This window comes from Cnephaeus nilssonii (assembly GCF_951640355.1).
Source record: "Cnephaeus nilssonii genome assembly, chromosome: 10".
Lineage (NCBI taxonomy): Eukaryota > Metazoa > Chordata > Mammalia > Chiroptera > Vespertilionidae > Cnephaeus > Cnephaeus nilssonii.
Genome location: NC_137081.1, coordinates 45,417,905 through 45,444,089, shown reverse-complemented (window position 1 = coordinate 45,444,089; position 26,185 = coordinate 45,417,905). Strand labels below are relative to the sequence as shown.

Here is a 26,185-nt window from a genome sequence, read left to right as displayed (position 1 = left end):
GCTTTTCCCTTTATGCATTTTTTTACACTGAACCCACATTAAGTATATTATATTTCCTAAAGGTGAGTGACCTAGTTTTGTGGCAAGGGCTGACGAGACAGGCCACCAGAGCCCAAAGTATGTTCCTGGTATTTTCTTAGTTAGAAAAGAAAAAAAAAATCTCTGGAGAGGGGAATGTATCGTTTTAGAATTTCAGGGATAGTCCAATAGCCCTTCTGCCTGTAGCTGTAACCTGGCCCGATCACAAAGCAGAGACAAGAGCACAGAGCCTGTGGGGGAGACTGGGAGCTTTTGTGGGCTCTGGTGGGAAAGCTGTTGGGGAGAGATGCTCCTCCAGCGCTCAGCCGTGGCAACCTGAGCAGGGGCGTTACCTGCGTCAGAAAGGACCGTCTGACACGAGCAAGGTGAAGGCCCTTCAGTCCTGCCTGATGCCCTGCCAGAGCTGCTGTGATGTCAATTGAATAGTGTTCTCTCTCTCTCAGCTCCCTGTCCCCATCTCCTGTGTAGCCTGACTGGGTACTGTCAACAATACTTATGTAGCAGTTTCCATTAGTAGCTTGTGAAGAGCTGTGCAAAACTTTGAGACCGAGGGAAGCTCTGTGTGTGAGACAGTGTGTATTTTCTGCATACTGCCCATGGCTTTAAGTAAGTGATGGAGAATGTTCTACCAGGGTAATCTGAGGTGAATGTTTTGAGTTTGGGGGGATACTTAGTTATTTTTTGACAAATGATAGAAGCACTCTGTGTATTTTAATGTGCTTAAAAAGAAAGAGAAAGGGGAAAAAGCTGTTTTATTTTATTCTCTAGTCCCCTATTAGTTTGGGTACCGTTGTGAAGTGCAAGAAAAGTGTATATGTAATGGGCTTCGTTGGCCTTGACAGTCAGCTTTTTACATACATTCATTAAGAGAAGGTGTTGCGAGCTATCCTTTGCATAAATTTTATCTTTGTGTTAAGAAGATGAAAGTGCTCTTAATTAGCCATTTGACAATTTGGAGGCTTGGTGCTATTTTTCATCGATGACAGTGTGCTTCTCACGGGGTTGGGAGAAGGCAGAAAAGAAACTACTGTTTGTTTTGACCAGAAGTCTCCTTCAGTCCAGTGTGACTCAGAGCACAGTAAGGTTAATAGACCATCCAGAGACAGCACTAACAGGCAATGTGAAGTTCAAAAGGGCAGGGGAAGGAACTGGGGGCAGCCTGGAGGGTCTGTTGTGCTGGCTTTGGAGGTCGGTGCTCCGGCAGGAAGGGCAGAGCTCCATGAAGTAGGAGGCTGTGTCCGAAAAAATGCTCCCATTGTCGTGCGCTGGGTTCTGATCTTCGTTTTCAATCCTTTCTCCTCAAGCACATAAAGAAGCCAGACTATGTGACGACAGGCATTGTACCCGACTGGGGAGACAGCATAGAAGTTAAGAATGAAGATCAGATTCAAGGGCTTCGTCAGGCCTGTCAGCTGGCCCGTCATGTCCTCCTCCTGGCTGGGAAGAGTTTAAAGGTGGCGTCTCACCAAACCTCAGAAGGACGTACATGAGGGGCAACAAACCCTCTTATTTTTCCTCTTTCCCTTTAACTCCTCTTTTGTACACATGTAATTTGTTACTAATTAAGTAAAGCCTTGGGATAGGGGAAGGGGATTGTATTGTTTTATGTGTGTATTCAAGAGATTGTTTAAAATCCAGACTCAATTTTAAATAGAATTCTGGAGATGCTCTGGGCTCAATCAGCCTATGCAAGTTGATCAGTGGCAGCCGGCTTTGACTTTTGCCCCCTTCCTCCTGCCTGTAGTTTCTGCTTTTATTCCCCACGTTACTCCATGTGCCTGAAGAGTTGCTTGCCTCAGTCTTTGTCTACTATTTTCCTGCATTAGCTCTGCAAAGTAAGATCAGACCAGATACACAGAGCTATGGGTAATATAGCAATGTAATTGTTACACCTGTCTTACTACAAGATTTGGTCCTTTCAGAATAATCTGAAACACTCTGCTATATAAGGATCATAAATGAAAATATGGGCCTGTAGTTTCAAAAAGGTGGGCAGAATTTAGGGAGTGAGACTCAACGATGAAATTACTTAAGGTACCATCTGGGTCATACTCTTCTTATAGCAACGTAACTAAACATAATGTGAATATAAAATAACAGAAAATTATTGAAGAAATAGTTCATTTTTAATAAAAGTTTTAGAATTTTATTCATGATTTATGTGTTTAAGATATTCTTCATGTGCTCACAAAACTAGATTTTAGTTTTTCTTTTATGTGTGGATTCAAGAGAAAAATATTTTTTTAAAAAACATTGATTTATTTAGGTATGAAAGAAATCAAGATCAGTGAAAATGAAATCTATAAAATATGTATCAGACTCAGTTTTTTACATGATGATCTATAATTTCTATGCCATTGCTGCAAAACCCATGTAATGTTCCTCTGAGATATGGGTTGACCTAATTTTCAAGCTTTGTCATCTAAACTGACGAGCCATTTGAGTATTTATTTATATGTTTCTGTTAGCCCAGGTTACTAACCATTGAGGAAGAGGAAGGACATATTTTTGAAATGTTCAGTCTGAAAAGGAGTCATGTCATTTAATGACTCACAAATTATCTGAAGGATCTTAAGAGTTTAAAATTTCCATTTCCTAATAGTCCACAGCACCATCATATACTTAAATGATTAACAAAAAGGCACAATTTAGGGTTTTAATGTTAATCATAATTAATTAACATTTTGTACTACAAATTTATCACAGTAGATTTATATACTCTTGCTTGGAAGTGCTGTAGCTAAAAGCATAGTCAATAAACACAAGAAATGTCTTTAGCTGTCATTGCACAATTTCTTTATTTAATATTTTAGGTTGACATGACAACTGAAGAGATAGATGCTCTTGTTCATCAGGAAATCATCAGTCATGATGCCTATCCCTCACCTCTAGGCTATGGAGGCTTTCCAAAATCTGTTTGTACCTCTGTAAACAACGTGCTATGTCATGGTATTCCTGACAGGTAGTCATTGCTTAATAACATATTGTTCCTTTGGAAACTAAAACATGAAGCTAAGATCTATAACATATGGTGAAAGACACTATTGTTTAATTGAAACCCACCTGCAAACTTTTGAAGCTGATTATGTTAAAACAAAAATTTGAAGTATTTTGCCTCTAAGTGCACATGATACCCCCATTTAATGTTTGTTAAAGCAGTCTGTAATCCAAAAAAGTAGTTATGCATTAAATGTTTCTTTAATGTCCTTAGATTTTAACCATATAAATGGTAAAAATCCAAATGTAGGTAAATATTAGTTATCAACTGTTTTGGCTCTTTGCAAAATTAAGGTAAATAATAAGTACATTTTTTTTAAAGACTAGTAGACTTACAAATAGCAATATGTTCATACTATATATTTCTTGTAAACTTTGATGTGACTAACATAAGTTAAAGATTAGATATAGTTATTCCATTTATTCCTCCTTTACTCCAAATTATCATTGCAACTCATTGGGTTTGTGACAGTAGTCATTAGGTATTTATTTTTATAGCCCTTTTATTGAGATCTGTCTATCACCGTTTTTTCCTGTTTATGTTTCAGTCGACCTCTTCGGGATGGAGATATTATCAACATTGATGTCACGGTGAGTAAATCATATAAAAAATAGTCTTTGATCAACTTCAGAACTGCTGGTAGCAACAGGAAGAAGAGTGGATTGAAAACGTGAACTGCACCGATGGAAGTGCTGTTTACTTCTAGACCCAGACACAAGCAGCTGGTTTCCTTTTTTGTTTTTAACTCTGTTTATTCCAAGTAAACCCAGGCCTGACTTGAATTTAGGGCTGGAATCAGATGCACTGAGATCAATGTTGGCCTAAGTGAAATGTCAACCCAATCCTGCTATGTGTCATGTTTTTGAGAAGGTGTAATTGTTATTGATCCACTGTGTAGTTAATGCAGAGCGCCGCCGCACTGGGCAGCTGCCGAAGCCAGATATGTATGAGATGAGCTAACGCGAAGAAAGCCAGCATTTTTCCTTCACTCTGCCAAGATTGATCTTCCTCTTCCTGCTGATTTTGAGTGGGGCCTGTCATTATCTTACTCTGTCATTAGAGGCTACGTTGGCCTGTGTGTGTCAGTCTATTTGGACAGCAACTCTTTTGCTAGCAGTGTTCTTAGATTTATTAAAATCCCCGAAGGTAGCACCATGTTCCATTTCTGGTATAGAGAGCCTTGAACTCAAAGCATACCAGCAGAACGGCTTTCTCTCTAAACTTAAGTTTTCACCAAATGGTTAACAGCCTTTCTTTTAAATAACAACCCAAAATAATTTAGCCTAGGAACTTCAAATGTACAAGCTCTAAACCTTTTCTAATATTCTTGGCCCTTGACTACTTTCAGATGTGGCGTATTTGTGCTTTGGCAGTTCCTTTTGCTAAAAAGTCTGGTAATGATACCTTTGGATTATGTAGATTATAAATAAATTCTATACATCTGATGATTAATAAATAAATTTTAAATAACTACCATTTAAACATCTGATGAGAGCTAGTTGAGATAGATAGTATTGAAGGATTACAGTTTCTATTAATGAAGAAATATTTTTCTGCTTGAATTTTTTATTGAATTAATTGGGGTTACATTGGTTAATAAAATTATATAGGTTTCAAGCATACAATTCTATAATACGTCATCTGTATTTTTTTTCTAAGATATGTTTTTATTGATATTTAGAGAGAGAGGAAGGGAGTAAGAGATAGAAACATTGATGAGAGAGAAACTTCCATCGGTTGCCTCCTGCATGTCTCTTACTGGGGATTGAGCCTGAAACCTAGGCATGTACCCTGACCAGGCATCTAACCAGTGACCTCTTGGTGTATAGATGGATGCTCAACCACTGAGCCACACCCACTGGGCCATCACCTGTATATTGTATTGTGTGTTCACCACCCAAAGTCAAGTCTCCTTCCATCACCACTTATCTCCCTTCCCCTCACCTCACCCACCCTCCTTTCCCTCTTGTAATCACCATACTGTTGGCTGTGTCTATGAGTTTGTTGTTTTTTTTTTTTTTTTTTCAGTTAATCCCTTCACCTATTCCACCCAGCCCCCCAAAGTCCCCTTCCTCCCTGACAGCTGTCAGTCTGTTCCCTGTACCTATGAGTCTATTTCTGTTTTATTTGTTTGTTTATTTGTTCATTAGATTCCACAAATAAGTGAGATCTTATGATATTTGTCTTTCTCTGACTGAATTATTTCACTTAGCATAATACTCTTCAGGTCCATCTATGCTGTCTCGAAAGGCAAGATTTTCTCCTTTTTTTACGAACAGGTGGTATTCCATTGTGTAAATGTACCACAGCCTTTTATCCACTCATCTACTGATGGTCATTTGGGCTGCTTCCAGATCTTGGCTATTATAAATAGTGCTTCAGTGAACATAAGGGTACAGAGGAAATGTTTTTAATAATAGTTATTCTATATCCAGATCATGAAACCTAGGTAGGAGAGGGAATGAGGTGGAAATTGGCATCCAGTAGTTGAGTTCAGTCAGATTTTTAATTGTTCAAATTAATTAATCTTTTTTTTCTTCATATCAATTTGTGTGACAGAATAGCCAAAGATTCTTTTCTTTTTTTTTTTAATTGATTTTTTACAGAGAGGAAGAGAGAGGGATAGAGAGTTAGAAACATCGATGAGAGAGAAACATCGATGAGAGAGAAACATCGATCAGCTGCCTCCTGCATGCCCCCCACTGGGGATGTGCCCGCAACCAAGGTACATGCCCTTGACTGGAATCGAACCTGGGACCCTTGAGTCCGCAGGCCGACGCTCTATCCACTGAGCCAAACCGGTTTCAGCCAAAGATTCTTTTATTACTAATACTCTTTCCTATCTTTGTGTGCTACTTAGAATACTTGAACATTTGCTCTATACATATTCTGTTGGTATCTTTCAAACTCAGAATCATGTAGCAGGAGGTATTTTATGAAGTGTACCTGAAATAAAGTATTTTTCATGATACACCTTTCTTTTGGATTGTACCTGATTTGGGGGTTTTACATTTATTTTCTCACCTAATCAATCACCCCCTAATAAAATATTCCTGCTTTCAGTGAAATCAAGCATACTGTTCCCTACTGCTCTCAGTGTGTTCAAGGATAATATTCCAAGCCTTTTCTACATTTCCTGAAGACTTTTCATACACACTTCTATTTTTACCATTCAAATAATTTCATAATTGCAAAATTCATAAAGCAAAGTGAAATATTTTCAATGTTCAGAAATGTGAAGTGGTCAAGGAAATATATAGATTAGTATCGGAATAAATTATATTTCTTGTGAAATATTTTATTAAGTGAAAGATTCCATTATCATTTCATATTATATTAGAAAATACTCATTGCATGTTATAATTGTTTATGTCTAGTATATATCACAAGAAAATAGATTTCTTTTTCCCTTGAGATGTGAAGGTTTAAAAATAGACTATGCAGTGCCCATAGTAGTTGCTCAATAAATATTTGTTAAATAAATGAAGTAAAAAAACAAGAATAGTTTGTGGGTATAAACAGTAGTTATAGATAGCTGTCACAGACTTTCAAAAGTATTGTTATTGCCATATATATTGACTCTTTCAAGGAGTCATTTTGAAAGCTAGCAAAAGTAATATGAAAAGGCAAATAAAGATTTTTTAAAAATACATTTTTACTTAAATAGTTATGCAAACATTCAGATATACAAACTTTTAGAATAATTACTTTTATTAGTAAATGTTATATACTTGTATATAAAATTAAAACTTGTACTTTTGTGGGTTGCAAATGGGAATAAATGTATAGAACACTGTTCCATTGCAAAGTATTTAAGATACTTTTATACAGTAGAAGAAACACTGGATTAGAAGCCAATAATTCATCGTATTAATCTGGATCCACCTCTATATCTGCCACTAACCTTAGACAAGTTACTTGTTTACCTCAGTTTACTGACTTTTAAAATGAAGACATAATAAAGACTTTTCCTGTTTCCCGCACAGTGTGTGGGAGAGTATTTTTTAAAGGCAGAATTGTACACAGATTTAAGTTATTGATTCAGTATTAAACAGAAAGCTCAGATAAACATTTTTGTAACAGTTTCTGCATTCTACTTTTACTTGAGAAAGATGTGAAAAATAATTGCATAGGACAAATTTATGCAAAATAGCACATTTCATGCTACATCGGTGGATCAATATCCTAATAACCTTCTCAGCCTTTTATATTTATTGTAGTGTTCGGTAATTATTGATTTTTATAATGAATCTGTTATCTTTCAAGATCATACAGGGACTGCTGAATCATTGAAGACTGATAAAATTATTTTTTTTATAATTTTATTCTTAACACTGTTTTCTTATATTCTAAGTCTTTAAATATTGAAGTGTAGTGTTTCCTGTTAACATTCAGCTATCTGGAACATTCAATTAAGATTTCACTTCCAGGCAAGATTTTTCATTCCTATATTGAGCCACTGTCTGTATAATATCGACATGTCTGTCTTATTTCTTGTCATTATCTATGACTTCCAAGCATAGAACTAGTAAATAAAAGATTGAATATCTTCATGACATTGAAGAAACTTTTCACCATGTTTAATATTGTTAGGTTCAACCTGTTATAATAATTGTGGGTCAGTGTCTTTGGTCACTAAATTTTGCATATATAGTTTTGTCTTTTCAAAAATAAAGTGAAGAATCAACATGCTACTATAGCATTGCTAATCAGAATGCTGAAATAGCCACACTAAGTCACTTATTTATTTTAAATTGTGTAATATTATTGCATGGCTTCATCTTTTAAATTTCTGTAAGATTTCGGCATATCTATTTCTTTTTTTGTAGGTGAACTTAAGAGTAATTCTGGAAGGCTAAAACAAATGAATTCAATGTATACTTTAGAAGAGTAGATTTTAAACAACAACAAATTATTACATTTCTGCCTATGTTTAGGTCTATTACAACGGCTACCATGGAGACACCTCTGAAACGTTCTTGGTGGGCAATGTGGATGAATGTGGTAGAAAGTTAGTGGCGGTTGCCAGGAGGTGTAGAGATGAAGCCATTGCAGCTTGCAGAGCAGGGGCTCCCTTCTCAGTAATTGGAAACACAATCAGGTAAGCCTTACACTGACAAGTAAAGGGAGGGTTGGCAAATGGTGCAAGGTTATTGGTGGCTTGGTATACAGTTGATGACATGCTTTAGGATTCAGAACCATCATTTCAGTCTGATATCAGTATGTGACCTGCCAGGCTGCACTGTTGTTCCCTGAGTTAAAAAAAAGAAAAAGTGAATTATATCAGGGTCAACAAAGAAATTTATAGAAGCAGCAAGCAGTATTTGTGGACTGCTTTTGTTTTAGCTTGACATGTTGGTCTGTAGTGTTCCTCTACTCAAAACCACAGCAAACATGGAAGGAAGAACCTAAGAAGGAGCTAAGCATCCTAACACTTGGATGATGAGACAGGAGAAAAGCTAAGTGTTCTAAAGGAATGAAATAAACACATTCATGTGATACAGAGGTAAAAAGCCTAAGCTCAAGCAAGCTTTACCATTCAAATCAGTGGATTAGCAAACAGCCTGAAAGGGTGATCTTCTGTCCTGTTGGGTCTGGTTCATTTTTTCTGTAAACCATTGTTTACTTTCCACACAGCATTCTGTACTTGCTTTTTTAGTAAATGTGTATTTTTCTGAATTCAAGACTTTTTCTGTGTAATCTGTTACCTACTTTAAGATCTTTTTCCCCCATAACTGTTTTGAAGTAGACATGCAGAATATATGGTTGCTGTTTTTCATTTAAAAGTAATACATTTTGTTAAAGATGACCACATCAGTACCTTTTAAAGTACTATTCTCATTAATATGAACCATTGAATGCTTCCCATTTGTCTGAAGGATGGACAACTTAGTCACCTTGTAAAGATGGTGCCCTTTTTCTTCATAAGCCCTCAAATGCTTTAAGAAAAAATGCAGTAAAATATCAGTTAAATGTATTTATGGCTTTAAAAATATTGTAACAGTGTCTGAATCAAACTTTAGTAAAATCTCTTTGGGTTATATCTGAGAGGCTTTTATTGAAGACTTTGAACAAAATTGTGTTTTTGACAGTTTTAAATTATAGGCTAACTAGCCTGGGAAAAAGGGATAGTGTCTCTCTGTTCTTTCATAGGAAATGTTGAATCAGACCCCTACTGGGAAAAGAAATTTAATGCATATCTCACTATCTTACTGTCCATGAATATAATAGAAACGAATTCAAAATGCAGTTTTATTTTTGCAAATGGGATGAGTCGATAGATGTACCTCATATTTTTGAACACCTAGGGTTCAACAAATTTACTGGTGGTGTTCTTGCATTTTAACAAAATTTATTCTTCAGTGGAAGGGGGCAGAGAACACTAGATTCTTATTCAAGCATTCTATCGAGCTCTGCATTCATGGCTGTGTCTAAAGGGCATGTCAGCCTTTGATTCTCTCTGAGAGGTAATTATCCTTTTCCTGTCACGGAACAACAAATGATAGCTAACTACAGAGGCACATTTGCAGTAGTCACATTCATCAACTGCAGGAAAAAAAATTCAATTTAATTGTGCAACACAGCTGCACATGGGCTTTTGAGCATTTCTGTTGTTCTCCCTGTCTCGCTATTCCTCCCTCCAGATCTATTTTTTAAACTTTTTTTCTGGTTATTTTTTCCCCTTTTTTGTCTCTTCTTCCATTTTTACTCTCTGTACTTTCTTGTTAAAGTAATTTTCCTTTGTGGCTCTCATTCTTTTTTCCCCATTGAAGGCTATGAATGTAGAAAATTATCACAATTACTCATATAATTGAGCCTCTTTGTAGCAAGTGCAACTCCAGTAGCCTTTCTCCATCATGAAAATGGTTTCATTATAGGGTTTTTCATATTCCCTGACACCATCTACACAGAGGAACAGGCGTGCAGATGAGATGTACTAGGAACAGGCTGGATCAGTAAGGTCACAGTAGGAATAATTAGCTCTGCTATGGAAAGAGCATCTAGGCCTTTTACTGCTACATAAATGTACTGTCCGTGGCTTTTAGTCACAAAAAAACTTACTAACAAATGGAGCTCCCGCCTACTACTTTGAAAAAAAGATTTGTATCAACACTACAATTTTCCATCATTAAGACTAATAACACAGAGCCTAGTATACATCAAGGGGAATAAAAAGAAAAATCTCACATTCAAGTGGCGGCTGGGTGCTGACCTTTGTTCCCTTTTTTTGTGTACGACTTAACTGTTTACAAAAAAGAGCCACACGCCACACCAACATGCAGGTGAATTCCAGCTAGTGCTAGCAAAGCCTAGCATTCAGTCGGAAAATCTGATAAATCTCTATGTAGGATAATGCATTTCATTACATATTCACTACATTAATTCTAGATACATAAAAAAAAAAGAAGAGTAGAATTGAAAGTGACATTGGATTTTAGCTATTTAAATGCAAAGGTCACTTTTCGCCGAGTACAAATTTGTGTGTATCAGCTCCTTTGAAAACCAGATCAGTCCCAACAACAACACTTACAAAACTATGTAAAAAATAACGGACAATGAACTTTTTACTTTTACCCTAATACATTTCATTATTTAGATGGTTTATGTCTGCCACCGGACAGGAAACTGGCCCAGATTCTAACAAATGTTTGCTCTAATGGGTTAAGGCAGTGTTTCTGGACATCTATTATTTCACCTTTTCTTATTTAGGCAAATCCTCGAGGGAGTAAATAAACAAGCAATCTCCACCTTTATGCCAAAGAACTTGGAATCATTACAGACCTAAGGTTTACAAACATCTTTCAACTCAGTCTCGTTTATTTTAAGATATTCACCATGTTTTGCATGGCCTCCCTCTACTGATACAGCATGAAAAGAACATTCAAGCATCTTTTATTAGTATTCTGTTACCAAAAATTGAGTGATCTTTATAGGAAATGTTTTAATTCTCTGAAACCTGAAGGATAGGATGATTTCTCTGGAAAAGTATTGGCCAAAAGAGTTTAATGTAAACAGTCCTTCCCTGTGTGTCCTTTTGTTTCATGAAGGCTAGTGATCTTCAGGTTACAGTGTGTTATTATCCTCACTGTAGCTCCATTTGCTTTGAATATTTCTAAATCTGTATTTTCATAATTATATCTAGATGGTACGATCAGTACATATGAGAATATTGTGAATGTGTAGATTCATGCATCACAAATATGTGACAGTTCAGTCAAAAATAATTTAAACTTATACTTGTAAATGTCATGATGAAAGTATCAATAAACGGTTTTTAATGTTTAATTCATAAGTATATGTTTTGATATTAATTTAGGAGAATATAAAGCAGATTTTGAAAAATAATATATTTCTATTAGATTATGCACATTTAAACAATAAGTGGCTCAGGCAAAATAAGTCATTTTAATGTCATTTGTGATGGATTTTTCTTGACAGCTACTGTAAATTACAATTATACTGCTTCTCTTTGCACATGAAAGTAAGCATTGCAATAAATTATCTTTTATTTCAATCCATCATGTCTGCTTTCCAGAAACAGAAAACCTCAAATAAAAGTTCAAGAAAAATACAGTAATTTGTGGTCCAGTTTGAAACAAAACAAAAAAAGTACCACTCTTTTGGAAAACAATTACTGGCTTTCAAAAATATTACTAATTATACTTAAACATTTCTTGTCATTAGAGGGAATCATTCCCCTAATTCCTTCATTAAAAGACTACTTAAAATAAAAATCTGGAAACATTAAGCTAAAATGTCATAACTTAGAATATCAGGTGCCATTTAAGATCCTTTAATTAGAGATGTGGCCATTTAGAGAATAGTTCTGTTTAAAAGATTCATGTAAAAATGGTAATAAAACTATTTCCATGTGCATTTTTATTTTGTTAGAAGAGTATGTACTTAAATATTGGACTCCTCTGCCCTCTTGGGGAATGTATTCTTAGTCATAAAAGGGTAGTTGAAATATATTAAGAATTTTAATTTATTGAGACATTTAATACTTCATTTGAGGAAAACTGCCTCATGAAAGGGAAGTAAACTGAAGAAAATGGTCACAAGATGAAATTCCTTAAGTGAGATTTTTCTTTCAACTACAAACTATGACACATGAACTGTAATAATACAGTATAATTTAAAAGTAAGTTTACAAACTTTTATACATCATCTCTCCCCTCCCCTCTCTCCCCAAATATTCAATATGGGCTTCAAATCATAAATGTGCTCAGGCTCATGCAGAGGTGCCCTACTATCTTAGAGGATTTGGGGTGGGGGGCAGAAAATGAGAAGAGCTAAAATCATAAGAGTTCTTTTCCAAAGATTTCAGCAAAAAAATCAAAATGTCCAGGACAGGAGATTCTTGTGCTCAGAAATGGGTCATGACCCTAAGGTGGCTGGTGTTGGGGAGCACCTGCCGTACTTTTTGGGCACCCCTGCCCACCCAGCTGTTTCCATGTTCCCCAACACACCAGTCAAGAGAAGCACACATGCTCCACCTTCCTGTGCCATGATTAAGGATACCAGTTCTCGCTTTCATGTCAGAGTAGAATTTGCTACTACAAGCCATTTGGCTTGTCTCTATGAAGTTAGATTTAAACCCTAGAATTAGGTACATAATCTTTGCTTTCCATGTATTCCAAAATAATAGAAGGGGTGTGCTTTTAAATAGCAATTTGGAACATTGATGAGATTTTTTTATCCTATTTAGTCCCTGTAGGTATGTGTTAAAAAGCTAACTACCAGTCCAAAAGGAAAGTACTCGGAAAAGCAGACAGAAGGGTATATACTAAGCTCCTGGGAATCGAGCATTTGAGATGGGTGTTCAACCAAGGAACTGAAGGAAATTTGTCCTGTTCTTTCCCCCACGGCTGTGAACCCCTCTGACCTTTGCATCCAGGACAGATACGTTGTATGACACTCCCATAGCTGGGAGTTCCAGCGGGATCCAGGCAGTAAATGGTTGGAGGAGAATGCACTCAGATATCTTAGGCACCTAGTAATTGCAGAGCTTCTTTTATAAAGAGGAATGAGAGGTATGATGGGGAGGGGGTGGGACCCCAAGTGTTTTTCCAGAGTGGGCTTTCTTCCTCTCCTCTCATCGGAAATTAAAATGAAGATTGCCAGTGTAACGTACATTTAAGATGTAGCTGTGATGCCTGCCAATCAGAGCCTTTTTTAAAAAACCTAGGTGGTTTTTTTCCTTTAAGAAAATAGGAGAACAGTTTATACTGAATGCTCTTAGAATCAATGAGATTTGTTGAAACTGAAGTAACATTACAGGTTTAGGTAGAGCCCATTTTTGTAAAAAAAAAAAAATTTAGATCATTATATCTTATTTGATAATATCTCTTCCACCCTCTATCCACTCTTCATCCTCAGTTTCTATTCAGAAATTGTGTAGTACAAATAGAAAAGCCTTAGGAAACTTGTTTAACCTGCCCAAAGTGCAAAGATACATGGAAATAACCATAAAATACAACTTAGATTAAAAAACAACATTGACTTATCATTCCTGTCCTCAGCACATGCATCGCTTACTTATTTCTATGTTATCAGTTACAAGGAAATTAAATCTGAATGAGAGTCTGCCCATCTGCTGTGTAGAGTGACATCCAGTATTTTACAGGTCTGGAGATGAAGGTTAAAAATGTTGAGAGGAAAGTACATCAACATGCGTGCTCATAAAGATTCTGGCTAAATGCCTTTGAGCTCATATTAAACTGAATGGAGGGTCTTTTGGAAACTCCAGTTTGGGATCTCAGAACTTTGGTTTTGTTAACAATTTAAATAGTGGTCTTGTAAATCCCAATCCATTGTTATGGTTAGGATTCAGGCACTGTGCCCTTCATCCACATGAAAATATAAAAATATAAAAATTGTTCATGGTATATATGTTTTTGTCTTTCTGGCACTCCCAGAAATAAAACATGTGCACCTAATTTCAAAAACAACTTCTTAACCTTGTAGGTGAAGATTTTATGGTTGGAGTATATGTACCATATTTTATTTATATGGAATATATGGAACCTAAATGATGTGGATGTAGAAATAACAAATGAAGCATTAAGAATTAGGAATCATAATACTAGTTTTTCTTAAGCATCCCAATGGTTAAAAAGCATTCTTTATGATTTCTTTTCTTTTCTTTCTTTCTTTTTTTTTTTTTTAATTTCAGAGAGGAAGGGAGAGGGAGAGAGAGATACCGGTAGAAACATCAATGATGAGAGAGAATCATTGATCGGCTCCCTCCTGCATGCCCCACACTTGGGATCGAGCCTGCAGCCCGGGCATGTGCCCTTGACCAGAATTGAAGTCTGCAGACTGACGCTCTATCCCCTGAGCCAAACTGGCTAGGGCTATGATTTCTCTTAATGGTGTAAGTCTTAAGGAGAAATCCTAAATGATCACAAAGTTTTGTACTGTTTCAAGAATATGGACAAAGCAGATTTGACCTTCTGTGCGAATGTTTGCAAAATGTAAATTGCTTTGAAATAGACCAGAATAAGGAAACTATAGAAGTAGGAAGTCACATTTCTAGATTATAAATTTTTTTCTCTCTTTGGTTCCCAACTTGGTAATAAATTGCATAGTCTTTTTGTGAAACCCCATACACGCACGCAGGTTTTTATGACCTGCATTATATGCACGTGTGTGTCTTGGATATATTGACCTATATATGTGTGTGTCACACTCGTCTAAAAGTGGTCTTGTTTGAACGTTGTGCTAAGGTCAATGAAGCAAACTACTGTACTGTGTTAGATACATACCTTTTTTCTTCATTTATCCAAAGGGAGTTTTACCAGCAATGGCAAAAAATATTTAATTTATTCCAGAATAACGAAAACATTGTCATTATCTGACTCTAAATATAACTGATTTATCTTTTTTATAGAATATTTTTAAGTGACTTTGTTTTTATCTATGAATGCATTAAAAACATATCTAATTTAATTAAATATTTTGTTTGGTCACTTTTAAAGCCACATTACTCATCAGAATGGTTTTCAAGTCTGTTCACATTTTGTGGGACATGGGATAGGATCTTACTTTCATGGACATCCAGAAATTTGGCATCACGGTAAGAAAGTTAATTTGGGAGCTGTTAACTGAATGGAATCAGGATAAGGCAGTTTTGCTCCTGAAGCTCTAACTTTGAATCCACATGATCATCCTTTTGTGTGTGTGGATTCAAAATTAGAATTCAAAGGGTACTTAATCATAACCAGCACAGTACTGTGTTACTGGCTTATTGCCCAGTAGTTTCAGTCCCAAAATAAGATTTATTTTGCTTTTTGTCTTCTCTTGGAGAGTGATGGCTGGAAGGCACAAGGAATATTTGTCTAGGAAAAGTTACTGAAATCAGAATACCGCTGCATCAGTGTCCCAGCAGCATGCACATAGGACTTTTCTGTTTTCCTTTTTCTACCCCCTTCTCTCACTGCTGACTGTTGTGGTTAAACTTCATCACATCCTCCACAGCGATGACAGCTGATATATTTAGCAGCATGTACTCTTTAGTGATTTCTAGATTATACCCACCCCGTGTTCCTTGCCCAGAATCCCTGTTTTTCACTGTCTGGGTGTGCACCCTACAGTGGGGAAGCAGGGTGGGCCACAAGGCAGTGGAGGCAGGGGTGAGGGGAGGAGATTGGGGTTAGGGGAGGAGGCAGTTCTTTGAAGCACCCCAGAGACCAAAGGTCCCTGCACAGGTGGGCATCCCCCTTGGCTACTTGGGAGTAGTCCCTGGAGGAACTACTGCCTAGACCCCATGCCCTGGAAGACTCCCAGAGATGCAACAGGTCAGAACTCCCTTTGGGCCAAAGAGCCCCACCTGAGGTCCAGGAGGAAGTGCAGAAAGGGCCCCTTAGACATGTGCCCCCCTCCCCGCCACCCCCCCCCCCAGAGCTAACACTTGGACTTATTTGAAGTCACCCCTGACCTTGCCTCCTACGGTAGCCTGCCTTCCCTTTGCATCTGTTCCCCAAGATGTCTTTCTGTTTGGGTTGCGGGTAGATCACAAGGCCCAGGACTCAGCAAAGCCAGGAGACCTCGTAGCAAGTGGCCAGGGCAGCAGAGGATCCTGACAAGTGTCTAAAACACTCAGGCTGCTCCTGCTAGGCCTTGACCCCCAAGTGCAGAAAATGCAAAGACAGACCCAGGAGCCCTGTGTTTAGCCCTGGGTTGTCAGTGAACACCCAGGATTCTAGAAACCATCACCCTCCTATCCCAAAAGAAAAAATATTAAATTACCAAGTTTTTTGAGCAGCCCAACCCCTCTAATTCTGTTTCTATCTTTTTCTCCATTTCCCACTCCCTTTCCCCCTACCCCATCTTTTATTTCTTGCAGCAAACGACAGCGATCTACTCATGGAGGAGGGAATGGCCTTCACCATAGGTCAGTGCGGGACCTCCTCTTCAGAGCTGCGGCTCCAACCCTCACCCCAGCAGAAGCCTCGGCAGTGGCGCTGGCCCAGGCCAGGCAGTCCCGAGAAGGACTAACAAAGCCAATCAGCATAATGAAATAATTCAGATGCAGAGTAAATCTGATTAAATAATATCCTCGAGCCCATCTTCCTAAATCAGATACTTACCGACACATTTAGGAGAGGCAGCCCTCCACCCTCTAATTCTGTTACCAACATAATGTGGTGTTTGGGTTTTTGCTGTGTGTGTGTGTGTGTGTGTGTGTGTGTGTGTGTTCATTAACACCCAGTAACTGGAGACGATTATGTCCCTTGCTCCCTGTCAGCAGTGGCATGTACTCTCTGTGGCCCATTCCTGGCTGATCATGTGATTGGCGTCACCAATAAATTCCAATCACCTAAAACCCGGAAGGCATCAAGTTTCTGACTGGGACTTAATGGAGAAGCAATTAGAGTGAAATAAGAAAATTGTTATTTGCTGATTAATGAACATTTTGAGCATTTTTTTAAAATCAAATATTTTTTAAAACTCACTGGTATTTATAAGAGGGACTGGTGTTTGGGTGGTTATTATCCACAGGGTCCTAATTAAGGCTTGATTAAAATGCCCTTTTTCCTCAAAAAAATTAGGAACTAGGCAACTTCATACATTTTGAATGCTGTAACGTTTCCTCTTCCTACTGTTTAGTTTGTAGTATACTATGCAAGCACCATCAATTATCAGCCCTTGCAATATGACAACATGAACCCATGGGGGAAGTACTTGGGAGGAGGGGGGGAAACCTTCTTACTCTCTTGTTTTGATCATCAGTGGAAACAATGTTTGACAAGACTCTGATTAGTTCACGCAGTAAACATTTTCCCTCTTACAGAGCCAATCATAACCGAGGGATCCCCTGAATTTAAAGTCCTGGAGGATGCGTGGACCGTGGTCTCCCTGGACAATCAAAGGTGGTGGTGACTTCTCAATGGTTTGGAAAGGGAAGGTTCATCCCGGGGCGCTGGCGAGACGGCCGCTCGCGCGAGTCCTGACCGCCGCCGCCCCGCGTGTTTCAGGTCCGCCCAGTTCGAGCACACAGTGGTCATCACGTCGGAGGGCGCCCAGATCCTGACCAAACTGCCCCACGAGGCCTGAGGAGCGGCCCCAAGATCGCAGAGGCTGGGCGCCTTTTCTCCTACAAATCCCGCTGGAGAACTTGGAGCAGAACCGGGGCGGAAGGCTGGTGGGCAGTGGCCTGCCCAGGACCTGGAGGCGTCTTGGAAAACGCGGTGGGGAGGGGGGGCAGTTGGGAACGCAGATCTGAAGCCCTGCCTGGCGGCGCGGCTGCGATCCTGGAGCCGGACTGTGTTTCCCTGCTCCAGCTCGGGAAACGTTTCTTGAGGGGGAATGGGGCGTCCTCGTTTGGAAGACGCATGATTCCCATAGGTGCATGGTTTTCTCTTTCCCTTGTCTTAACTCTGCCCAAGTAAAAAGCTTCCCCTCTTCAACCCACTGTGTCTGCGCTCCTAGTCTCTGACCGTCACTAGTGGGGGAGGAGGGTAGTTGGTTAATTTTTGAGTTTCTGAACTTTTCATATGCCCCCGCATAAAGAAAAACCGGAGCCTGGCTGTTAGGTGGAGTTTTTTTTTTTAAGTCTCTTTTTACCCCATTGTGGATCCTCCACTGGCCAGCCCCTGCTCCCCAGCCCTTCCCGTTCTTCCCCTCCATGGCGGCTTTGCAATGAAAGGTCAGCCCGAATGGAAGGAGGGGCTGGTTACAAACATGTCTTTGCCTGTGGACCCTGGCCTGGCTCTTCTGCAGGCTTTACCCATCTAAAAACATGACTTCCCGATCCCCTGCAGCTTTTCCTCCCTGGCCCTCATCCTGCCCTGCAGTGCCATCCCAGAGGTTACTTTTGCAAGACCCTATGTACACACACACACACACACACACACACACACACACACACCCTTTGCTGCACTAGGAAATGCTGTATGCATCCCAGGCTGCTGGAGCCTCTAATCTAACCTCTCCCCACACTGGCCCCCTTCAGACCACACTTCAGCACTGGAGACCCAGAGGTTCCCAGCAAGAAGAGATCCGGGATTTATTAGGGCAAGGGCCTAGTTAGCAGGATTGGAGCTGGTGAGTTTCACTGCAGTTCAGCCTCCTGCTCACAGCTCCACCTGCTTCAGGAAATCCAGAGATCCACATTCCTGTCCCAGGACCCATTCCTGCGGGAGTGCCTTCCCTTTCCTCGTGCCAGCTCCCCAGGACCTGCTCATACCTGGGCCCAGGGGTGGAGAGGGGCTGGGCCTCTGGCAGGACGCGTAGAAAATCGTTGCCCCTTTGGTCGTGGTTTTAGGAACAAGTCCCATTTACGGTTTCCTCCAAGTCAGTGCTAACTCTTGTTTTTACTGAAGCGGGTTTTCCAAAGTTGCCATCCACTAAATATAGCTTGGGCTAGAGAGCACCAAGGAAATGTAAGACACCTGTAGTTGCCATGACAGATGGCCTCTCTGATGGGGTCCCAAGGGCCAGCTCCTCTCGGGGACACAGTGGTGGGGAAAGAGATAGGAAACTGAGGCCAGTGAACATGCTGGGAAAGTGTTCAGTCTTCTCCCTGAACTTGGGATTCTCCTGGGCATTCTCCCACACCTCTGGCTCTCTTACTCTGTGTCCAGGGATGGAGAATTTGGACAAAAATGATTCTGATTCTAGTGGATCTCCGAGCTGGAAAAGACAAGGTAGGGGCTGAAGATTTACAAGATTCATTGAAAAACTTTTGGGGTCCTTAAAAAACTTTTACAAGGCCTAGAGACTTTCAGGGGCTGCTGCCTCTGAAAAACCTGGAGTCCCTAGAGAGGGGCGAGGCCCAGATGTCCGTGGGAGAGGTTTGCCTGAGAAGGACTTCACTTCTCTCCTAGAGCAGTAGGATTGCACCAACTACCCGCATCTTATCTACAGGTCAGGCTCCCCAAGAATAATTTTATTAGGACCACAGGATTTTACCAACCACTGGGAGAGCACACTGCTGTGCAGCAATTAGGCCAAGGTGGACGTATGTATGGGACAGGTTTATAACTCCTTTATTAAAGTAACTAGCCTAAAGTTTAAACATTGTACACATACAGGCAATGCTCCGCAGCTCCATAGGAAACAAACTTCATTTAGAACGAACTCGGTTTAACATGCTTTAAAGTTGAAGTTAGGAAGCAGATTTTAACGTGCCTTGTCCACTCCCCACCCCTCACCCCTGCCAGCTTAATTGGCTCCAAACCTCACGGGGATTCCAGCCCACTCGTGGCTACAGCTCACCACCAGGCGCCAGTCCTGCGTGCCTCCCAGAGGTCCCACTGGCAATCCGGGACATTCTCCGGGTACCAGAGAGAGTTGTATTTCCTCTGGGAGTTGGGACGGGCAGAGATCTAAGCAGACCTGCCTTTCAGAACAGGTGTCCCCTTAGCGGTGTCGGGTGGAGGGGCTCGGAGAATAGAGATAAGATCACACCGTTGAGAAGCTAGCCCAGGCGGGCGACTCTGAGCCCGGAGGCCCCTGGCTCATCCGCCCCTCCCGGTAACTGTTTCCCTGGATCTAAGAAAGAATTCCGGAGTGTAGACACTCGCTCGCCCACAATAATTCATTTCTAAAATAACCAAGACTCTGAAACCGGTTCCTGAGGGGGCGCACGGGGGTCTCTTGTTCCCGGAGCCAGCCGGGTCCACTGCGCTACGAATGGCTTGGATTCCCGCCTCCAGATGTGGACGGCTAGAGAGCCCTGGAGACAGACCCTCGCGACCTGTGGCATCCTCTCTCCCTTTCCCCCACCCTGCAGTTATCTGGAATAAGCTGGCCCTGGGTGACTCAGCTGTCGGGTTTCCTCTCGCATTGCCCTGAGCACCTGGAGTGACCAGCCCCGCTTCCCTCCGTCCCAACCCCAACACCGCGCCAGCCAAGGCGGTCACTTACGTGGTCAGGGCCCCGCAAGGCGCGCGGGAAACCAGAGGCCCGGGCGGCATCCGTGCTGCTGTGCTGGGAGCACCGCACCGCGCTCCACACCCTGCTCTACACCCCAAAATAGGCGCTACGGAGGAGCAATGAGAACCACAAGGGCAACACGAAAATCAAGAGGAGTCCTGCAGCTCCTGGGAGTTGTCTGGTAGCGGAGTCATTAGCTGGTTGTTGCTACAAAGTATCACCGTGTGGTTGGGTGATTAAGAAAAAAAAAAATCTTTTTAAACGTTGGCAAAGCTGTTATTGGTTTGGAGGATCGGTTGTGGGGTGGGTTTTTTTTTTTTTTTTTTTTGCTTTTGTTTTTCTTTTTTGCTCCAACCACACAGCCTGAAATATTTCTACCCCCAACATCATGCCCTTAAACCAAAGGAGAGGAATTCCGCGGGCAGCAGCTGCTGCTGCTGAAGTTAAAAAAGAACTCATATCTGCAACGACAGCACCGATGTCATTTGTTTTGAGTGCTCATTTTTATTGGTGCTCCTTCTGCCAAAATGTACTTGATTACAGAGGTTTGTCCTGTGGTCCTTGCGACACGCCAGCCAGGGGAAGGTGCGTCGGTGAAGGTTCAGCTCAGGCCAGATCAAACCCCAGGCTGTTTAACGCCGAAAGGCTGCTTGTTGCTATTAGTGTTAAATATATGGCTAATTATGCGTATGAAAATTAAACATCAGTGTTATGCTAATGGGGCGCCTTCAGCTGTGGATTCGAGCACTTGAGACTACCATTTAATCAAATGAATCCGTAACGAATACATCTGCACGTGTGAACTTTCACAAGATCATTTCCCCGTTCCCGCCACACCGCTAAATTATGAAAGAAATAATTATCAACACTTTTCTAATTACCTAACAAAGTGATTTTGGATGAACCGTGAGGCTGGAGGAATCGGGAACCCACAGCCCCTCGAAGACAGCATGGTTTGCACCACGCCTCAAGAGGGTGGCTGTGTGGTGGCTACAGCGGGGGGCGGGGGGGGGGGGGAGAGGGGGGATTTTTTGTGCACTTTTCTGTACCTAGCGCCCCAGGAGACAGGAGGCCTTGGCAGCTTTTGCCTCCACCAGCGCTGTCCCCAGGCCCAGTGGCGCCCACTTTGGCCACTGAAGATGAAGAGGATCCTGGGCGACAATGAGAGACGCGTCCGCACACAAGATAAGTGAGCCTATTATTGGCCTGGTTTTGCCGCGGGTTTCGGGGTCCCCCGGGACTCCTAAACCCCAGTATCTCGTCGGACCCCAGGAGGCCGGGAAATGACCACCTGGCCTCCGCTGCCCAAGCAGAACTGAGCCCGCCAGCTCCGGGACTCTACTCGGCGCCGCGCCCTAGGGGCGCGTGAGCCCTGGGCGCCGGGCGCAGAGGAGTGGAGAGGGGAGGGGGCGGTGGAGGAAGGATGGGGGTGTCGGGGGAGTGGAGGGCGGTGCGGCCGCCTTTCCTGGGAGGAGAAGCGCGGGTTCCTGGCTCTCCGCGCGCACTGCTTTGATCAGACCGGTGCAGCCTCGAACTAGAGTGGCCAGCTGGGCCTGGAGCAATGCGAGCCGGCCCCGGGGAGCGACGGTGGCGGCAGGGCGGCCGAGTGAGTGAGTTCGCCCGAGGGCCCCAGGTCTCACCCCGGGGAGGTGGCCAGGCGAACCCGGGCTAGGGCGGGGCCTTCGGGAGAGCGCGGCGCTAGGCACCAGAAGCTGGGCAGGACAGCGCCCTGCGAGCCGCCTCCCGCGTCCCCCAGGGCGCGACTTCGCGGCCAGGCTCCTGAGCTGCCCTAGCTCAGCGCCAGACCCGGGGGCGGTGCCTGGGAGAAGCCGTGCCCGGGTCCCCGGTGCTGGGATGGGAGGAGGATCGGGATCGTACGGGGAGAGAGGGCGGCCGCCAAGTCGCAGGTTGTTTTCTGGGAAGTGAGGCGCTCCGGGAGGCGGGAGGCCTGAGAGCCGCGGGCCGCGGCAGCCCATTGTGCGTCCCTGTCGGCGCGCTCTTTTGCAGCGGAGCGAGCCCCGGCCCGGAGCTGTGGACGCGTCTCTCCCGAGACCCGGCCGCCTCGCCCGCTCTAGTCCAGCGGAGCCGGAGCGCCTCGGACCAATCCCCGGTGATTATGCAAGGCAACGGACCAATCAGCTCCGCCGGCTCATGAATATTTATGACCTTGGCTGAGTCAAAGCTTTGAAGCGAGTTTGGGGAGCTCAGCAGCATCATGCTTAGACTTTTCAAAGAGACAAACTCCATTTTCTTATGAATGGAAAGTGAAAACCCCTGTTCTGCTTAAATTGGGTTCCTTCCTGTCCTGAGAAACACAGAGACCCCCAAAAGGAAAGCAGAGGAGAGAGAGAGACCCACACCCAGACCCCGCGAGAAGAGATGACCATGACCACCATGCCAGAAAGTCTCAACAGCCCCGTGTCGGGCAAGGCGGTGTTTATGGAGTTTGGGCCGCCCAACCAGCAAATGTCTCCTTCTCCCATGTCCCACGGGCACTACTCCATGCACTGTTTACACTCGGCGGGCCATTCGCAGCCCGACGGCGCCTACAGCTCGGCCTCGTCTTTCTCCCGACCGCTGGGCTACCCCTACGTCAACTCGGTCAGCAGCCACGCGTCCAGCCCCTACATCAGTTCCGTGCAGTCCTACCCCGGCAGCGCCAGCCTCGCCCAGAGCCGCCTGGAGGATCCAGGTACGTGCGCCTGCCCGGGAGAGGGAGACTAAGAGGTATGAAGGGAGAGAGGGAGGGGAGGGAGGGAGGGAGGGAGAGAGAGAGAGAGAAAGAGAGAGAGGAGGGAGAGGTTGAGAGAGAGAGGTGGGGTGGGGGTGGGGAGAGCGCCGGAGCAGTGGAGGTTTCGGGTATCAATCTATGGATCCTTGTCATAGCAAAGAAAAAATTTTTAAAAATCCACCTAGCAACTATCCAGCAGAGTAGAAATACATCTGAGAGCGTCCCCCTGGCACTAGCTGGGCCTCTGGGTGGCTCCGTGCGTCGAGCACACAATGCCCCGCTGGAAAACAGAAACCCACATGTGCACGTATTAGTCTCGGTAATTATTTATTGCGTAGCGCGATAAACAATGTGTGCAATTAAGGGTAATTAAACTTCAACTACCGCCTGCAAAACAGCAAACTTTCCCTGCAAAGGCAGGAGCTGCGCGCCTGGGAACTGTCCCAGTCCGCCTGCAGCGGTCCGGGCCCGGCCCTCGGATTTTGCGGGGCCTCCCCCTCGTTTGGGGAGTTTCTTGAGCATCCTCTCTCCGGGTCCTGCCTCCACCGCCCCGCTCGGTAGCCGCTCGCCCCGGGCTCCCCACACTGAAGGCTGTCCCTCGCATTAACAAGGGCCCCTGCTTCTGCTGTCCCTGCAGGGGCTGACTCCGAGAAGAGCACGGTGGTGGAAGGCGGTGAGGTGCGCTTCAACGGCAAGGGGAAAAAGATCCGCAAACCCAGGACAATTTACTCCAGTTTGCAGTTGCAGGCTTTGAACCGGAGGTTCCAGCAAACTCAGTACCTAGCTCTGCCCGAGAGGGCGGAGCTCGCGGCCTCCTTGGGACTCACGCAGACGCAGGTACCTCGCTGCTGCCCCTCCGGCTCGCAGGTCTCCGCGGCCAGCCTGCGCCCGGAGCTTCATTTTTTTGCTCTCTGGCCCTCAGGGTCGGGGGTGGGAGGGAGTGTGTGTGCGTGTGCGTGTTTGTGTGTGTATGAGGTGCGTGTGTGTGCCCGCCACCCCTGGCCTTCCCAGCGTCTCTCCTTCCTCTTTCTCTCTGCCCTGGCTCTCCCTGCACTCTGCACTCCGTACTCCGCGCTGCCCGCCTCCCGGACCTGCAACCCTGGACAATCTGATTAGGGCGCAGGGAGGATTTCCCCAGACGTTTTGTTTGGGGATTCTGAAGTCACACGTGCCCGAACAACTGGAACAATAGACTCGGGGCTTAATCCCTTCTTTGCCTTTAAAGTGTGTGGCTAATCACTTGGGGCCTGGCCTGAGCCTCTGTCTCCCTCCTCCCTTTCCTTCTCCTCCTCCTCCCTCTTCTCCTCCTTCTTGGGGGGTGGGGGTGGGGGTCCTTTCTTTTGCCTTCTCACACCACCCAAGCCCCAGACCCCGGAGGAGAAACGGACCTTCCTTCCCAATTTCTCTGAGAGTCCGGGGAGCCCATGGGCGTTTTGATGACGAGTGTCGCGCGTTTCCAACGTTGGGGCCGGGATTTGGAGCAGAGCTGGGGAGACAAACAGACGTTAAGAAAAGGTTTACTTAAGTCCAAATGAAAAGTTTAACAAAACCTTGTGGCTTCCTTGGTCAGTCTCCAACTCACTCGAGGGCAGAAAGGATGGCAAAGAGAAGGCAGATGGCATTGCAAATAAATTCCCTCCACTCCTTTTCTCCACTCCATTCTTCTATTGATGCTCACATTGGAATTGAAGGCTCTATGTTGTGCAGGCCCTGCATCTTGCCCAGAGGATTGCCAGCCAAGGTTGGGCCGAGTCCCTGGCAGGAGAAGGCCTAGATCCCCGCTCACCACCACGCCCCCTGGCTCTAGGAGAGCTGTCCCTGCCTGGCGGTTCTTACTGGTGGTGGTAGTGGTGGTCTGCTCCCCCAGCTGCGAGTTGTCCCTTCTCCCAGGGGGGTGAGGGGCATCCTCTCTCGCTGTCCCACTGTCACCTTATCTCCCCACGACCAGGATAGGCACAATGGACCTAGCCCGAGTCACGTTGCCGTCCGCTCTTGCAGGTCAAGATCTGGTTCCAGAACAAGCGCTCCAAGTTCAAGAAGCTGATGAAGCAGGGCGGGGCAGCTCTGGAGGGGAGCGCGCTAGCCAACGGCCGGGCGCTCTCTGCCGGCTCCCCGCCGGTGCCGCCTGGATGGAACCCCAACTCCTCATCCGGAAAGGGCTCAGGCAGCAGCACGGGCTCCTACATCCCCAGCTACACGTCCTGGTACCCCTCGGCGCACCAAGAAGCTATGCAGCAACCCCAGCTCATGTGAGGTTGCCCACCGTTCCCGCCCACCTCCTTCCCATTTTCCTTGGTCCGGGTCCCTCCTGCCTCCCGGTCCATCCACCCCATTTGTGTGCCCTGCACCCAGAGAAGGGCTCAGAGGGAAAGAAGAAAGAACCGGGGAGGCAGGACGCACACCGCCTCCTCAGAGCCCCTTGCTGCCTGGACTGGCTCCTTCCCTGGCATCCACACCCTCGCCTGAACCCTGGCCTGGGCCACGAGCAGCAGAGTGAGAGGCCTCGGAGCTCAGTCACAGCCGCCGCCGGAGACAGCTCGAGCAGCAAGATAGCCTGTTGGACCCGTCGGGGGACCCTCGGTTGTGTGGGACTATCAGGAAAAAAACAAACAAACAAAACAAAAGCAATGTAGAAAAAGCAAAAGCTATTTTCTGTCCTGTCCGTCTCTTGTCTCCTTTCGCTCTGTATCTGTGCCCTGAGAGTCGAGGTCCTCCTCTGTCCGCTGTCCTCATTCTGCGGCCTCTGAAAACGTCACCAGGTCCCGGGAGGCGCTGTCCACCAGGCCACCCAGTTCCGGATGCTTGGATGTTTTATCCTTTCAGACCTTTTCCTGGGCCTGCCCAAACACCTGTGTAGCTCATTGGGGAATTGGGGGAAATTGGAGGGAGGGGGCTTATTTATTGAGAAATGGACTTCACCCGAAGCTGAATGTTGGCCAGTACGCAATTCTATGGGACATGAGGAGCGCGCTGTCCAAGCATACGGGTCACTTCAAATGCACCCGGGGGAAAAAATGGATAAGGAGGACCTGGTG

General features: G+C 44.1%; 2 protein-coding genes across 3 annotated transcripts; both read left to right on the top strand.

Moving 5' to 3' along the window:
* The first annotated feature begins 1,360 nt into the window (after positions 1–1,360).
* Positions 1,361–18,158, top strand: METAP1D (methionyl aminopeptidase type 1D, mitochondrial). Its single transcript, XM_079781760.1, has 8 exons — positions 1,361–1,493; positions 2,853–3,001; positions 3,585–3,627; positions 7,975–8,138; positions 15,019–15,116; positions 16,386–16,433; positions 17,334–17,412; positions 17,518–18,158. The coding sequence occupies exons 2-8, from the start codon at positions 2,859–2,861 to the stop codon at positions 17,594–17,596; spliced, it is 654 nt and encodes a 217-aa protein (XP_079637886.1). The 5' UTR covers positions 1,361–1,493; positions 2,853–2,858; the 3' UTR covers positions 17,597–18,158.
* Positions 18,159–22,725: 4,567 nt separating this feature from the next.
* DLX1 (distal-less homeobox 1) lies at positions 22,726–25,892 on the top strand. 2 transcript variants are annotated; one of them, XM_079783281.1, is made up of 3 exons: positions 22,746–23,111; positions 23,788–23,987; positions 25,149–25,536. In XM_079783281.1, the coding sequence occupies exons 1-3, from the start codon at positions 22,799–22,801 to the stop codon at positions 25,401–25,403; spliced, it is 768 nt and encodes a 255-aa protein (XP_079639407.1). In that variant the 5' UTR covers positions 22,746–22,798; the 3' UTR covers positions 25,404–25,536. The 2 variants fall into 2 exon arrangements, with proteins under 2 accessions (XP_079639406.1, XP_079639407.1); XM_079783280.1 differs by lacking the exon at positions 23,788–23,987 and having other exon boundaries at positions 22,726–23,111; positions 25,149–25,892.
* Positions 25,893–26,185: the final 293 nt, after the last annotated feature.

Coding starts and splice junctions, on each gene's coding strand:
- DLX1 (XM_079783280.1), top strand. CDS start 22,799: ATGACCATGACCACCATGCCAGAAAGTCTCAACAGCCCCGTGTCGGGC. Junction 23,112..25,148: donor GAGCCGCCTGGAGGATCCAG/GTACGTGCGCCT, acceptor CCGCTCTTGCAG/GTCAAGATCTGGTTCCAGAA.
- METAP1D (XM_079781760.1), top strand. CDS start 2,859: ATGACAACTGAAGAGATAGATGCTCTTGTTCATCAGGAAATCATCAGT. Junction 3,628..7,974: donor TTATCAACATTGATGTCACG/GTGAGTAAATCA, acceptor GCCTATGTTTAG/GTCTATTACAACGGCTACCA. Junction 8,139..15,018: donor GTAATTGGAAACACAATCAG/GTAAGCCTTACA, acceptor TCACTTTTAAAG/CCACATTACTCATCAGAATG.